Raw genomic sequence first — 16641 nt, forward strand, 5'->3', positions numbered from 1 at the left:
GATTAGTACCAAATGCATGACAAGGTAAGGAACATGGAAGTTGATTTTTTTTCTCTCTGGTATTCTATACATTTAGACACTTCAGATTACTGGATTTTGGTACTGAGTCCTTCTAACTGGTAAAGCCTTCCATGATCAAAGGATAGGATCCTCATCATCATAGATACAAATATCAGTAGTGATAGAGCAGCTGCTGAAAGAAAAGTACTTTTTGAAATGTAGAAGCCTACAGAGTGATATTTGATATGAAAAAATAATTTGTCTTGGAAAAAGAAAAAGAGAAAGTCTACACTACCTTTGCTATTTTTTGTTTGTTTTTTACTTTAGCTATTTCTTTAACCAAATTTTGACCTTGTGATATTGATCAAGGTCCTCAGCTCCACAGAGATCAGGACACTGGATGCTCTAGGAAATAAACTTACATGGAATAAAAATAAGATGGAACAAGTAAGGATTCAGCTAATATGCCATTTCTGCTGGGAAACCTTTCTTGACAACTCCCCGCTCCATCCCCTTGTTCCTACCCATACACAAGAAGATCACACACAGTTTAGACAGCCTTCCTGTGTAATGCAAAGTGTCTGAGAGCTGTAGTATAGTGACCCACCTGCACATCTCTCTTGCTCATTACTGGGTCATGAATGCCTTGAAACATCTGCTTTTTAGCTTCTTTTGTGAACAAACAGTATTTTCCCAATCACAGCTAATTACTTCAGATGCATCTTTAATCCTGTGTAGACATGTTGAACCTAAGCATTTGCAATTAATAATAAATATTGTTTTTTAGTTTTTTTAATTGAAGTATAGTTGATTTACAAGTGATTAACAATTATTAATTGATAATGACTTTTTTCCCCCAGGACCTTTCCCAGTGGTCAGTTTAATGGTGGGATCTGTTGTTCTGAGCATGGCCCCCGATGAACACTTTCTTGTATCTAGCAGTAATGGAACTGCACTGAATACCACCATAATAGACTTTGCAGCTAGAGATGCAGCAAGAGTATTGATTGCGAGCACCCTTACTCTTTTGGTTGGAATCATACAGGTAATGGGCTTACAAGCAATATAGAGGTTGGCAGGATTTGTGTCTGAAAGAACTGTTAAGCACGTGGACTTAAAGACTCATTTAAAAGCAAAACAAATCAATTTAAGACTCTCAAAGCTATTTTTTAAGTTATACTGTTTTAGGTCAGATGCTAAAATAGCAAGCCTCCACTTATTAAGGCTCACTTAATCATCAAAGTCAGAGACAGAAAAAACAAGACAGAGGAACATGTGTGATTAGAATGAAAATAGGAGAAGGGAGCTGTGCCAGGACCCATAAAGAGACAAAAAATATTCTGGTCACTGGAGCCATGAAACCTACAAGTCACAGGAAGAAAACCTACATGAATTTTTATTATATATCTAGAAGTACTTTCATACTACACATGTTTTTCAAATTTTAGAATGGTGGATGGGAGAGGTAGGGCCAGAGTTTTAGTTGGTATTAAGTTTTAATTCATGAATAGTTCAAAAGTGTTGGTCCTTCTCCCAGGCAAGCATTTAATTTTTCCTTCCTTCTTGTTCTAGTTGATATTTGGAGGTTTGCAGATTGGATTCATAGTGAGGTATCTGGCAGATCCTTTGGTTGGTGGATTCACAACAGCTGCTGCCTTCCAAGTGTTGGTCTCACAGCTAAAGATTGTCCTCAATGTTTCAACCAAAAACTATAATGGAATTCTCTCCATCATCTATGTAAGTGTTGCTTGCCTCCAGGGATGGCTCACTTTTCCTGTTGAACCTGAGTCTGGAGAGTATAAGCTCCTCCATGTCATGCTTTGGGAGCCATTGACAACATTCTTCTCTGAAAGAAGTAGTAGCACCAGGAGTCACATTGAAGAAGGCAGAGTTTGCAAATCATTGTTTTCAGTGGGTCAGTATGGTTTCAGAAGTGTCATCAATCTTCAAAATATTAATAAAAGCAAAGTTTTATACTGAAGACTGGTTTGGGAGGCAGCACACTTGAGTTCCATTCTCAACCTTGCCTCTGACAAGCTAAGTTACTTTGGACACAGGGTGTAGGATAGTGGCTGAAAACTCAGTTTCGATGACCAAGATTCACATATATCCTGACTCTATTATTTATTATTTGCTCTATTGCATGAGCAAATTGATATGCCTCTGCTTCCTTCCCTGCAAAATGGAGTTGGTAATAATATCTACAAATTAAGTTAAATAAGGCTGTATGAGAAGCCCATGGCCTAGGGGCTGATGAGTAACAAAGTACTCAAAAAAAGAGTGTTATTTTGAGGGGCTTTTCTGGCGGGCCATAGGTTAAGACTCTGCTTATACTGCAGGGGAGGTGGGTACAATCTCTGGGAACTAAGCTGAAATTACTTATTATTTCACATCTCAAGATTTATTTTCTTTTTTATTTATAAAGTGAAATGATTGGAGATGTATCTCTAAAGCCTTTTTTAACTCTGAGAGTCCATAAAATGCATAATGTAAATGTCCCAGCAATTATAGATGAAAAGGAACGTTAGATTCGGAGATGATTCAACATGCAAAAGAGATGCAAAAGAAGGATGTATTTCACACTAATTAGATTTGAAAAAGTTCTTGGATCTAAATATGTGTTCTATATAGAGCATATTATCGATGCTTGAAAAGTGGTGATAATAGTAACATGATGTCACTCTAGCTTGGGGAGAATGATACCAAATACAATGTGCTAGGATTAAGAATGGAGTCCTTTAATGACCCGTGTATTCTAATGACCTTTAATTTCTTTTAAAATGAGGTAAGGCTGTGCATACCTATCTAAAAATTAGTGAGTTGGTCAAGGGTTTGCTGAAGTTTGCAGCATTGCCGTAGTTCCATTAAACATTAGCATTACTTTATCCATTCAACAAATATACCAAGTGTCTATTATGAGCCAGATACCATGCTGAGCAGTGGCACTAGATGCATACTTGCTCAACAGCTCAGTTATCCCTGACCCTTTGTAACCCTTTCAACTGTAGCTCACCAGGCTCCTCACTCAGTCCATGGGATTTCCTAGGCAAGAATACTGGAGTGGGTTGCCATTTCTTCCTCCAGAGGATCTCCTGTGTCTCCTGCATTGCAGGTGGATTCTTTACCTGCTGAGCCATTGGAGAAGCCCAGGACTAGGTAGAGGAGGCAGTTTAACATAGTGATCAAGACTATGAACTTTGGAGTCTTGGTTCTACCACTTATGATCCTATGATTAAATATGATGTGATTCTGGGCATGTCATATTTGACTTCTTTTTCCCTACCAAGTCCTAGGTTTGCTTTGAGATCATCTGATTGCCTTTTTCTGACAGGTTCTCTCATTTTTGCAGTCTCTACACACTGTGGTTATTGTTGTTGTTTGTTTTTTGCTTTCTTATTTTCTCTATCAACTGTTCATTCATTTATCCCTTTATTATCATCCATTCATCTTTTCAATAAGTTATTTATTGAAACCTGCCATGTGCCAGGGGCTTTTCACTCCTTGTACAAACCCACTGACTCCTGAATCTACCAAGATACCCCTGACTGAGTGTGCTCACCTCCCTGTATGAACATTGCTAGGCCTGCATCCTCACAGATAACAGGAGGCCCAGCCTGATAGGTAATCTGGGTCCTTGGTCACTGTTGGACTTCTGAAGATGGGGGAAATGAAATTTCACAGTTTTTCTGGTCTCTTAGGACATGTTTAAGATAAAGCTTACTGCAAATAACTCCACTTTCAACAGAGACCAAAGTAAACTAGGAAATGCTAGATAGAACAAGGTCAAAAATATTAAGCTATTATGTGCCTTATGTTGTGTTGAACATTATTCTTGAAGCCTCGGGTTAGAATGTGTTAGAGAATTCTGCAAGCCATTCCTCACAGGTCAGCCAAGTTGGATAAAGATACTTCAGTCATCCTTGTGTGAGGGTGAATATAAGCTTGCTTTTCTGAAAAAAGAAGAAACAGCAGGTCTGGAAATAATTGCATAAGGGTTGAATGAGCCGCTCAGTACCTGAACAGAGAATTCTGCTTATGATATTACCAGTTGTGATTATTCATGAAAGAATCCTTCAACAAATGCAGGGCATTTGTGGATTCCTCCAGGAAAGACTGTAAGGTTGTTGTAAGATGGATTTCCCTGGAACGGAGTTAACATCCCTTTTGTTATAAACTTGTGCTTTGGATCATCTGCCTGCTCCTCTTTCAAAAAAAAAGAAAAAGGAAATAATGAATATAAATAATTGGAGGAGGAAACAATGGAAAAGAAAGAAAAATAGAAACTTCAGTTTACAAATGCCAGAGATGGCTGGGTATAAGATGCAAAAGGGAGGGATGTCCCTAGTGATCCAGTGGTTAAGATTCCATGTCCCCAGTTCAGAGGGCACAGGTTCTATCCCTGGTTGGGAAACTAAGATCCCACATGCTGTGTGGCCAAAAAAAAAAAAAAAGATAGAGGCTACAGAAAGAAAATGACAAGGTGTTGGCAGAGTTCAGAATTAGTGATACTCAAGCTACCGTGTACCTACTCAATTATGTAAGTAAATCATGCAGTCCATTTCAAACTGGATATGTTTTCCTACCATTCACTCTGAGTGGTCTGTCTTGATAGACAAGGGAAGTCTTTCTGCTTGCTGACTAAATTGGCTCTGTGTCCCCATTTCCTCCCTAACAAGAAGGAAGACCACATTGAAAAGTTCTGCCCAGATGGTGAGAGTTTTGAAAGCTACCCCCAAGCTTGATCAGATTCGTTACTTAGAACCTATTTCCGTATGTAAAAATGAAGCCATTATAAAACAAAAGTAACACTTTAAGGGTTGATCTTATATATGCACAGAAGTTCTGGTAGGAGGAAATTCCTGACAGCAAGGGGTTTGTTATATTCATAGAGACAAGATGAATTAAAATAAATTTGGCACCAAAAGTTAACTAATGAATTTCCTCATATGTAATACAGGTATAATTTTTAACTTATGGCTTCATACACCCAGTAGGAAGAAATTCTTTAAATGAAATGGTTCTAAAATTTTCCAAGCATAGTAGGAAATATAATAAAATATTACCCATTTCTGAAAAGTTTTATTATCTTGATTTGCCTGGTCAGAATACTAGGCTGAAATATGGAATCATAAGTGTATCCATATTTTAGTTAGTATTTTAATTTAATTTATTAAACTATTAATAAGTTAGAATTAGTTTTCAGTGCTTTCTTAAGTCTCATTTCTGTATCTTGGAATATTAATACAATCTGACTACTTCAGTTTATATGGGTGAGTTTTATTTCCACATATATTAAGCTTTCTTTTGTATAACTTTTCATAAGAGATTCTGAATAAATATTCAATATAGGCAACTGATATATTCATAAGCCTTGTTTGATGTAATTGTGTAATGTAAACTGATTTTGGTTTTTGCAACTCACATTACATTTATTTTATTTTTTTCATATTACATTTTTAATACAGTCACAGATGCTTTTTATTCAAAGGTCTAAGTGAGACCCATAGATTTCATGAAAATCCTATAGTGATCATTTTTGTAAGGTGAAAATTTTTAGGGTTGGGATAGTTGTTCATATTGTTCTTAAGTTTGAATTTTTCCATCTTGCGTTGAAAGTAAACCTTTATTGTGTAGACAGTTAATTGAAGTATTATGTTTAGCTCATGAATTAATGAGGGTCATCATCAAGAAATTTGATTATATAAAGAACTGGATAGCAATACCTTCAAGACTCCGAGTTATTTAGGGCTGTAGTACACAGCCCTAAGTGTGCTAAGTTGCTTCAGTCGTGTCTGACTCTTTTTGACCTGATGGACGATAGCCGGCCAGGCTCCTCTGTCCATGGGATTCTCCAGGCAAGAATACTGGAGTGGGTGGCCATTTCCTCCTCCAGTGGATCTTCCTGACCAGGGAATTGAACCCACGTCTCTTACGTCTCCTGCATTGGCAGGCGGTTCTTTACTACTAGCAATGGGAAGCCTGCACTGCTATGGTAGATGCCTTAAATTCTTGAGTTGTTGTGTCTGCTTGTATAGTTTGTGATTTGTTTTCTTTTTCACCTTGCTATCACTGGCTTCATCTTGTTACTATCAATGTATATGCCTCTAGCAATTATACTGCCTCTGGAAAGTGTTCAAAGTAAACATGCTAGTATTGGGTTTAAAGCAAGGACAAAAATACTGGGTGAAAATCCAAGAGGCTTCCCACAAGTCAGATTCTTGAACTCTAGTTCAAGCACTTGGTGGAATGTATTTTGCTTACACAATGGCTTCTCCTCTCATCCCTTACTCTTGAAAGTTTTCCAAAGAATGCGGTTGCTGGCAAGATGACTCCTACATTACTTGGTGATCACTATACATAACTGTTACCAGATTGTTGTTATAATTATTTGAAGCAATATTTTATCTTCATATGAAATACATATCTATAAAAGGACTCATTCAAAGGAAAGTAACCTTCACTGGGAGTTTACTTGTCTGGAAGAACCTTCTAAAATCATGCCTTCTATGGAAGTTCCTATAACAATGGTATTAGTATTCTCTCTTGAGAGTCTTCCTTACTAATCTCCCTTGAGTCCCAGAAACCTCCTATTTACAAAATAAACTAGTTTTTCTTGAATTGGATTTATGTCCACTTGGAAAGAGTTCAGTTCAGTTCAGTTGCTCAGTCATGTCCAACTCTTTGCAACCCCATGGACTGCAGCATGGCAGGCCTCCCTGTCCATCTCCAACTCCCGGAGTCCACCCAAACTCATGTCCATGGAGTCAGTGATACCATCCAGCCATCCCATCCTCTGTTGTCCCCTTCTCCTCCTTCCCTCAATCTTTCCCAGCATCAGGGTCTTTTCAAATGAGTCAATTATTCTCATCAGGTAGCCAAAGTATTGGAGTTTCAGCTTCAACATGGGTCCTTCCAATGAACACCCAGGACTGATCTCCTTTAGGATGGACTTATTGGATCTCCTTGCAGTCCAAGGGACTCTCAAGAGTCTGTACTCAGCTTTCTTTATAGTCCAACTCTCACATCCATACATGACTACTGGAAAAACCATAGCCTTGACTAGATGGACCTTTGTTGACAAAGTAAAGTCTCTGCTTTTTAATATGCTGTCTAGGTTGGGCATAACTTTCCTTCCAAGGAGCAAGTGTCTTTTAATTTCATGGCTGCAATCACCATCTGCAGTGATTTTGGAGCTCCAAAAAGTAAAGTCAGCCACTGTTTCCCCATCTATTTGCCATGAAGTGATGGGACCAGATGCCATGATCTTAGTTTTCTGAATGTTGGGCTTTAAGACAACTTTTTCACTCTCCTTTTTCACTTTCATCAAGAGGCTCTTTAGTTCCTCTTCACTTTCTGCCATAAGGGTGCTATCATCTGCATATCTGACTTTATTGGTATTTCTCCCAGCAATCTTGGTTCCAGCTTGTGCTTCTTCCAGCCCAGCGTTTCTCATGATGTACTCTGCATATAAGTTAAATAAGCACTGTTACAGCCTTGATGTACTCCTTTCCAAATTTGGAACCAGTCTGTTGTTCCATGTCCAGTTCTAACTGTTGCTTCCTGACCTGCATACAAATTTCTCAAGAGGCAGGTCAGGTGGTCTGGTATTCCCATCTCTTTCAGAATTGTCCACAGTTTATTGTGATCCACACAGTCAAAGGCTTTGGCATAGTCAATAAAGCAGAAATAGATGTTTTTCTGGAACTCTCTTGCTTTTTTTTTTTGAAAGAGTTAGTTTTATTTAAATGATCATAGTTCAAGTTTGAACTAAGTACCAAATTAATTTCCAAAAATTTCTACTTGACCTATATATCAATTCAATAGCTTTTCTTTGCCATAAAGAATGGATGAATCCATATGTATCTACATATGAAGAATTTTAGGAATTTTTATTAACATCTGTATCATTCATGTTTAGTGAAAGTTTAACCTAAAATATTGGTTAACCAGGACTTTTGATTTCTGTTTTTAATCTCAATAATACATATCAACATGATGAAAATTAGGTCACTTAGTAGCACCTGTAAAGCTACTTAAGGTATAAAATTTCAAAGCTTTTCTGCAAGCAAAAGACAGTATATGATGATATACTTTCTTTTAAAAGATATCATTTTTATTGTAAAAAATACAGATAAGCTAAAATAAGAAAGCAGAAATCACCCATACTTTTGCCACTCCAAGTTAACCATCATTACCAACTTGGTATTTACATTGCAAGGGTTGGAAGTTAATGGTGTCTGTATTAACAAACACAAATTAAAATTTTTTTAATTTTACATGAAATTCTTAAGTGCTCTTTGATTATGATGTGATTTTTAATACAGGAGGTATATGAAATTATTTTTTTTTACAGACACTGATTGAGATTTTTCAAAATATTAGTAACACTAATCTTGCTGATTTCATTGCTGGATTACTCACCATTATCATCTGTATGGCAGTTAAGGAATTAAATGATCGATTTAAACACAAAATCCCAGTCCCTATTCCTATAGAGGTGATTGTGGTAAGTAGAATGTATAATTAGAAAATTCAGCATTAATTAGCTTTGTAAGAAAGGAACTGTTCAAACAAATGAACTTTTTTAAAACCTTTTTTGTTTTATTTCAGACAATAGCAGCTACTGCCATTTCGTATGGAGTTGACCTGGAAAAAAAGTATAATGCTGGCATTGTTAAATCCATCCCAAGTGGGTGAGTATGGAGTTCCTCTTAGGCATTAATAATACATTGTCAGTACCTCCTATTTAAATGAAACAAGCTTCATTTCACTGGTGATCCTTCAATAGTCTCATGTGTATGATCTTAAAGAAATATCCCATTTGTGCAAACTATCAGGTAAAGATCAAGTCATTTGTTTAAAAGCAGCACTATATGCTCTCTCTTTTTCTTTACATTCTTAAAACATGGCAGGACATGCACGGTTAACTCCAGACTCCTGATTTAAACTCACATATACAATTACAGTATAAGCAGAATCATGGTGTGTAACGCTTATTGTACTGAGAACAATCTGCTTAAAGAAAAAGGGAGATCTGGCCTAAATTCTCTTCCATATAATCAGCTTAGGATAATAATTATATCATTTGTTCCTATAAATAAAGTGCATGATCTTTTGGTTTGATATTTTGATAGTCTGGTGAATTAAAAGAGTAAGGAACTAAGAGTCTTTGTCCTCTGTCATCATCCATTTCTGTGGCCCTGGGGCAGAGGGGGGTTCTCCTATAGTGTAAGTGTTAGCTGTTCAGTTGTGTCTGACTCTTTGTGACCCCGTGATTGTAGTCCACCAGGCTCCTCTGTCCATAGAGGTCTCCAGGCAAGAATACTGGAATGGGTTGCCATTCCCTTCTCCAGGAGATCTTCCTGATCTGGGGATCAAACCCAGGCCTCCTCCACTGCAGGCTGATTCTTTACCATCTGAGCCAGCAACACAAAGATAATAACAAACCACTGAAATCTCAGCTTCAGCTTCTTGTAAAACACCAGTGAGATCCTTCATAAAGTGCAGAGTGGACCAAGGGCCCTACATCATAATTTGATCATATGACAGTGAAAAAGAAACGCAAATGTTTATTAGATTTGTAACATTAACTTACAGCATTCATGACTAGACTTGCTATTAGATGACAAGTAAGTACCGGTTTCCCTTCCATTGAATAGTAGCTGAGGGACCTATAACACTCTGTGTTTTTCATGCTCTTAATTGAAATTCCTCAGCCCAGCCCAGCCCCGGGGCTTATTCCACGGGGAACTGCTGCCATGACATTAGATTAATTGTATGATTTCTTCTAATCTATTTAAAAAAAAGAAAGAAAAGTTACAACTGGCTACATGGGGCTTAATTTATGTATCATCCATTCCAGTGTTTCACAAACTCACTTTTTTCTATGAATCACAGGAGGTCTTGTTAACACAAATTCCTTCCTGGTTCTCATCCTGAACCTAATTAATATTTTTCAAAGGGGCTTCATATGATTCTAATGATTAGGTAAGTTTGGGAAACTTTACGTTAGAGGATCAACATTTTGATAGTGAATCCTAATGCTGGTATAAATTTAGTAATAAAAAGATGCAGTGTGGCTCCTTGAGTTCCAGTGTTTTCACCCTAACAACTAGATTATTTGAGTAGTTACAAGCAGCTACATTAAAAATATATTTTATAGATCCACGTTGTCAGGTTTCCTAAGGTGTAACTCTTAGAGGAGGTCCATGGCAAATGCCCTGTCCCCTAAGTCCAGGTTCTATTACTAGATTTTGGGCACTCCTTTTTGCTGCCACAAGTGATCCTTTCTGGCCCTATCAAGAGATTTCCTGGATACTCTCCTGCTGAAAATGGATCTCAAGCCTCTTACTGTTGCGTTAGTCAAGTTGAATGCTCTGACAGACCACCTGTTATGATTGGTCGGTCTGCCTCACCTGCCTGGCCCCCGGGATATATATATATATAAGCTCTTCCACAAGGGTAATGATCTCACTTGTCTTGTTCAGCTTTTTGATACCCCAGAAATAAGTATAACAACATTAACAAAAACTGAAAAAGAAAGCATGATGTGGAGAGATTGGAAAAGGTCAAGGAAAGGAGCGTGAGATGAGAAGGGTGAAATAAAGAGGAACAAAAGAGTGATTGTGGAACTTAACCTTCCAGTGGTTAAGAACCCTCACTTTCAATGCAGGGGCATGGGTGCTGTGCCTGGTCAGGAAACTAAGATGCCACATGCTGTGTGGCGCAACCAAAACAAAACAAAATATAGATTGTGCGTGCCCACCTCTTCATCTCCTCCCCATGTCAATCCCCCAAGAAGGGAGTAAAAGCACAGCCATTACTGGCAGTTTTCTTTAATCCCATTGAAAGTCAATGCCATATGTCAATATTGCTCAGTGTCCAATGACACCGTCCCCCAAACCATAACCACTTGCCCTACTCCCCTACTGCCTTTCTTGGCCAAATATACAATTTCTCCAAGTGTGGTCAGCTTCTGAGCATCCCACTGGGATTCACCCAAACCAGGGCCCCCTATTCTCCCACTAACTCTTTTTCTTAACCAGCAGGCTCTAAGAGGGCAAATCAGATCTGGCTACTCAGGAAATCATCTAATATCTAACATTCACACTCAGACCTACTAAGTACTTCACTCTTCTGGGCCTCAGTTCCCTAATCAACAAAAAGAGAAAGGTAGATTAAACAATTTCTAGGATATTAGATTTAGGATAATACTTTGGATAATATTAAGATATTAGCAGGTTCTAGATTTCTATGGCTTTCTATAAGAACCTTATTTCTACATTACCACTTCCAACTATAGGGGAAAAAGTGTAGTTTCCTATGAAAGGAGCTTCAGGTGTTAGGTAGGTCAGGGAGATTATTATTTTTTTTTTTTTCGGCCAGAGAACTGGCCATACAGATAATCATCAAGATGCGGCATAAGAAAGGAATCCTCTCTGATTTTCATACTTGGGGATGATTGCATACTTATAAACTTGTAAATTTATTTCTTTATATGGTTGGTGAGTAGCTTTGGTTTTGTCAAATAGTAAGTGTTTGATCCCACAACTATAGTGACTATGGAGCATTCTGATAACCATATACATTTAATCTTTTGGGGGTACTCAAGAAGATTTTCAGTATCATGGCTCTTCAATAAGGATTTTCCACTTCTCTGTTTCAGCATCTTACATTCTTTGTCTCTGTAACAGACCTGACCCACTTCTTATACAGGGTAAATCTCATTTAACGGCCAGGATATCATTTAAAGATATCCTAGATATCAAAGACCTTTGATATTAAAGACATCAAAGACCTCTAAGATGAAATTGTAAGGAGAAACACTAATGTGTGAGATGGTGCAGCATAGGATTATATGGTATTAAAAAATCAGTAATGACAGGTTTCTTCTTGTCAGAGTGTAGATAAGGCAGCACCTAGTCTCTCAAATAGGGAACAAAGGAATCAGCCAGTGAGATAGCACCTACTTCTGACTGAACATTGTAAAAGCAGGTGCTACCACTTATCCATCTTATGTACCTCTTGTTCTCTTGGGTTAAATTCTTTCATGTCTGGGTTGATGTAGATCAACCCAACCCACGGCTGGGTTGACGTAGCATTTGGTGAGGTGGGGGAAGAGCATTGTAGTCAAATAGTCACAGCATTTTTCATTTAAAAACTAGGTTTTTGCCTCCGGCAATGCCATCTGTGAGTCTGTTTTCTGAGATGCTGACTGCATCGTTTTCCATCTCTGTGGTCGCTTACGCCATTGCAGTGTCTGTAGGAAAAGTGTACGCCATCAGGCATGATTACACCATCGATGGGAACCAGGTATGGTCACCCTTTTGCTGAACTGGTTTGTAGGACTGCAAATAAGAAGAAAATATGGGAAAGAATTTGTTGTCTGTTAAAGAAGGGATTGGTTTCTCCCAACCATCTTTACTGAGTTGGTTTCTCTCCTGCGTGTGCTATTTTGAAGTTATTTTGAAACATGCATGCTGTATCACTTCATTTTTAAAATATATTTTGCTGTTTATATATCCATATTTTATTATATATCTGGAAGATAAGAATGTAAAAAAAAAACATAAGCATGATACACCATTATATTTTTAGAAATACTAGCTATAATTCCATAATATCATCTAATATCCAGTCAGTTTTTAGGTAGATAACCACAATATCATTATCACAACTAAAAAAATGAATAATAATTCTTTAATAACATCAACTATCTAGCCAGTTTTTAGGTTGTCGTGGACGGAGGAGCCTGGTGGGCCACAGTCCATGGGGTCGCAAAGAGTCGGACAGGACTAAGCAACTTCACTTTCACTTTTCACTTTCATGCATTGGAGAAGGAAATGGCAACCCACTCCAGAGTTCTTGCCTGGAGAATCCCAGGGAAGGCGGAGCCTCGTGGGCTGCCCTCTATGGGGTCGTACAGAGTCGGACACGACTGAAGCGACTTAGCAGCAGCAGTAGCAGCAAGTTTTTTGAACAGTTGATTTGTTTGGCTAGGTATCCAAAAAAGCTCCATGTGTTATATTAGCTAGATACATCTCTTTTTTTATTTTACATTTTTTAAAGATTAATTTTTTTAATTGCAGTATAGTTGATGTCCTATATTATATAAGTTTCAGGTGTGGAACATAGCAATTCACAAGCTTTAAAGGTTATACTCCATTTATGGTTCTTAGAAAATAATTGGCTATATTCCCTGTGCATCACTTTACCTTTTAAGAAAAAAGTCAAAGTAATCCTAATTTTTAAAAAGTTAATTCATAAAAGTTAATTTAAAAAGTTAGATCATAACATTTAAGCTTAACATATTAGGAGCAAGTTGGAATAAGAATTCTTCATGTAATCTAGTAATTAAAAAATTTTTTTTTCTTGGTAATTTTTTTAAAGGCAGCTATAATATGGCAAAAGATTGCCACAAACATCAATGATAATAGTTGTGACCACTTTAAACTGAGGTAGTTCATTGTGCAATTAATTACAGGTTTCCCCATATCCAAAAGTAGAGAGTTCCTATGAAAATCTTGAGCTGAAATGGCAGTCAAGTGAAGAAGCAGTTACCTTAAGACACATCTTGCAAACAGATGCACAAAATACACTGAGGTGAACAGGTGCTCACACAGTTCAGAGCAATGGTGGCTCCGTGCTGAGATGCTGAGTGTAGCTTCCCAGGAAGGAGCTTGGTGCTGCCACTCTCTCTGCTTGGGGAGCATGCTGCCTTTATAAGGGGTTGCTGCAAAAACAAACTTTTCGCCCTTTTTCATAATAGCAAAAATTCTCTTGAGATTTCTTTGAGTTAGCAAAAACAAGTAACTAACTTAAATAGATCTTTTATAAAAGCCAAGTGTAAACCAAACTTTTGAAAAGCAGGGGATACCAGTAACAGATACAAGATGGGTTTTGTATCTGATCCATTCCAGCGTGATCCATTACCACGCTGATTTTCCACTGCTTGCGAATCTGCAAGTCTTGTTTGTGTCCATAAACACAGCATAGCAATTACAGCAATTAAACGATTAGTCATCAGAATAATCATTCTCCAAGTCATAATATACTTCCTAGCAAACATCCAACCTCAGAAAAAATATTTTATGTGAGAGTTACAGATAGGCCACTCACCGGGAAGTAAGATAAAGCATTTCAGCAAAAGATAAGTCAATCTTCAGAACAGTTGAGAGCAGTGAAGCCTCTCTTAGGCTTTATGGAGCCCAGATTCCACATGTTTTTCAAGGTCTCCAAGCACCTTTAATGGTAAGAATTAAACTGGGACTCCCAGGCAGGCTGGGCTTGGGAGTTTGCTTTCTTAATGCTCTTTGCTTGACAAGAGTCTTCCAAAGATTTGATTTGTAGCATCACTACCATTCATTCTCTCTCTCTCTTAGGAATCCATCGCCTTCGGAATCAGCAACATCTTCTCTGGATTATTCTCTTGCTTTGTGGCTACCACTGCCCTGTCCCGCACCGCTGTCCAGGAGAGTACTGGGGGAAAGACACAGGTACGGGGTGGCGATGTGGTAATACCCATCTGCTGCTGCTGCTGCTAAGTCGCTTCGGTCATGCCCAACTCTGTGCGACCCCATAGACGGCAGCCCACCAGGCTCTTCTGTCCCTGGGATTCTCCAGGCAAGAACACTAGAGTGGGTTGCCATTGCCTTCTACAATGCATGAAAGTGAAAAGTGAAAGCTAGAATGATGTAAAGAATGAGTCAGGGGAATGGTGGCTCAGAAAGGCTTGCACAAGAACTCAGGACAATTAGCCTTTGAAAAAAGTAAAACTTGCACATCCCATTCTGATTCCACTTGGGACCTCTCCATCTCTGTGACGATGATCTACCCCCTCCCTGTAAACCTCTCTTTATAGTTTTATGATGCAGTAAGTCTCAAACCTTTTTGTGTCGTTGCCCAGCTGGCAGATAGATCCACTTACTTGCTTTTGCAGGGATGATAACAGTTGATAATGAAGGTGCACATTTTTTTCTATTTGTTATCTGGGAATAGAGAAGGCCTAGTAAGATCTCTTTGTGGCTTAATGAGTTATTCTGTCTTCAAGAAAATGAAAAGCTGTCTATTTACATTTCCTTTACCAAGGATCGGGGGCTTCCTCCAGAGGCCTTGCATCTGACAGAACCACAGTTTGCTAGCTAAGCATATGTCTGTTACACACTTTGTAATTTCTTCCTGAGAAAAACTTTTGTTCTTGAAGTTCTGAATGTGGGTTTGATCTTGCCTTTAACTGTGATTTTAAGTTGTGGCCTTCCCCCAAACCAGCATCCCAGTTAATCTCTGAAAAACTCCTCCTTCCCTAGGCCAGATAGTTCAGGATCTGTACTCAGGCCATCCTTTTCAGCAGGACATGAGTCAGCTATGCCAAACCGAATGGATGGGGGTGAGGGGCAGGCTCAGGGATTGTGTTTCTGTTAGGCCTGGGGAGTCTTCTCCTCCCAACACAGAAAGAACTATTATTTAAGAGTAAATAGTACTTTGAGACTATAAGGAGCAACAATCCAAAGTAAATAGTTTAACACACACTATCTACACACAGTCTTCAAATAGGACTTTTTTTCCAGGTAGAGACACAAATAAATATAAAAAAGAGAGTAACTGAGAAAATGAATGACTCCAACAGTGAGTGGCTCCGGGAGAGTTTGATTTGTCCCCAAGGTGCCCAGGATGCTCCTTTCCCATTCATAACAGATCTTTCTGACAGAGTCAGAGGAATTGGCCTTCTCCAATTTCTTGGCTCCTGATGAACAAACATTTACTTTTAATTTTCAGAATTACCCTATTTAAAGTCAAGTTTCCTTCTCCATTTTTCTGAAGACATTTCTAGCTCTGAGAGAGCAAATAAAACAATACAGCCTCAAACAGGAAGCATAACCAGAGATCTGTGGTCAAGGGGAAAGTCAAGGGGAAGGTTGGAGGTGATTGCCAAAGCTGCTCCTGTGTTCAGGGGCAGCTGTTAGCAGTGAAGTTTTCTGTGGCTTCCACTGGACATGGAGACCTGACAAGCTCCCCAAGGCACATGGCTATAAGTGGGTGCAGGCAGATCCCCAAGAGCTGATGTTCACTGTCTGCTAACTCCAGGCTCAAATGGGGACAGCCCTCTCCCCCTTCCCTTCCCCCCACGAATGCCCATGCAAAGTGATCCCTTGGCAGAAGGTTTGGGGATAATAGCATTCTGGTAAGCTAATACCCCCTGCCACACACTGGCATGTATTATATTTAGGAATGAAGGATGCCAGGATTTCATACTGAAGAATGAAACAAGCACAGAAATCACTTGGTATTTAATTACTGAAATGTATACTAAATTCTGGGGTTAAAAGTCTAAGTGTCTGGACTAAAATCCAGGAACTAATGACCAACTAAACTGGCAAGTCTTCCCTTGTTCTTTGACTTTTCCTGCATTTTTCGTGTTGGGGCCTCAGTTTCAGTATCTATGCAATGGGGGGTAATCATTGTATCCACCTCACAGGGACACTGTATAGATTAAATAAGCAACTGTTTATAAAATTCTGGCACATACATGTTGACTGTTGACTGTTCCAGTCATTAAGTTCTCAAGGTAAGAATAATGCCTTAGTACCTATGACACATACATTGTACCTGACACATAAGAAACATATTTGCTGAATGAATGGA

At 38.5% G+C, this 16641-nt stretch overlaps 1 protein-coding gene across 1 annotated transcript in view; it reads left to right on the forward strand.

The window, feature by feature from the left end:
* Positions 1 to 16641, forward strand: part of SLC26A4 (solute carrier family 26 member 4) — a 60454-nt gene that overhangs the window by 11336 nt on the left and 32477 nt on the right. Inside the window, exons 4-9 of the mRNA XM_002686803.6 lie at positions 861 to 1045; positions 1573 to 1737; positions 8354 to 8506; positions 8611 to 8693; positions 12165 to 12312; positions 14382 to 14495. Of these exons, the coding sequence (XP_002686849.4) occupies positions 861 to 1045; positions 1573 to 1737; positions 8354 to 8506; positions 8611 to 8693; positions 12165 to 12312; positions 14382 to 14495 (848 nt within the window). The remainder of the gene's footprint in view (positions 1 to 860; positions 1046 to 1572; positions 1738 to 8353; positions 8507 to 8610; positions 8694 to 12164; positions 12313 to 14381; positions 14496 to 16641) is intronic.

The sequence above is a fragment of the Bos taurus genome, chromosome 4 (assembly GCF_002263795.3).
Source record: "Bos taurus isolate L1 Dominette 01449 registration number 42190680 breed Hereford chromosome 4, ARS-UCD2.0, whole genome shotgun sequence".
Classification (NCBI taxonomy): domain Eukaryota; kingdom Metazoa; phylum Chordata; class Mammalia; order Artiodactyla; family Bovidae; genus Bos; species Bos taurus.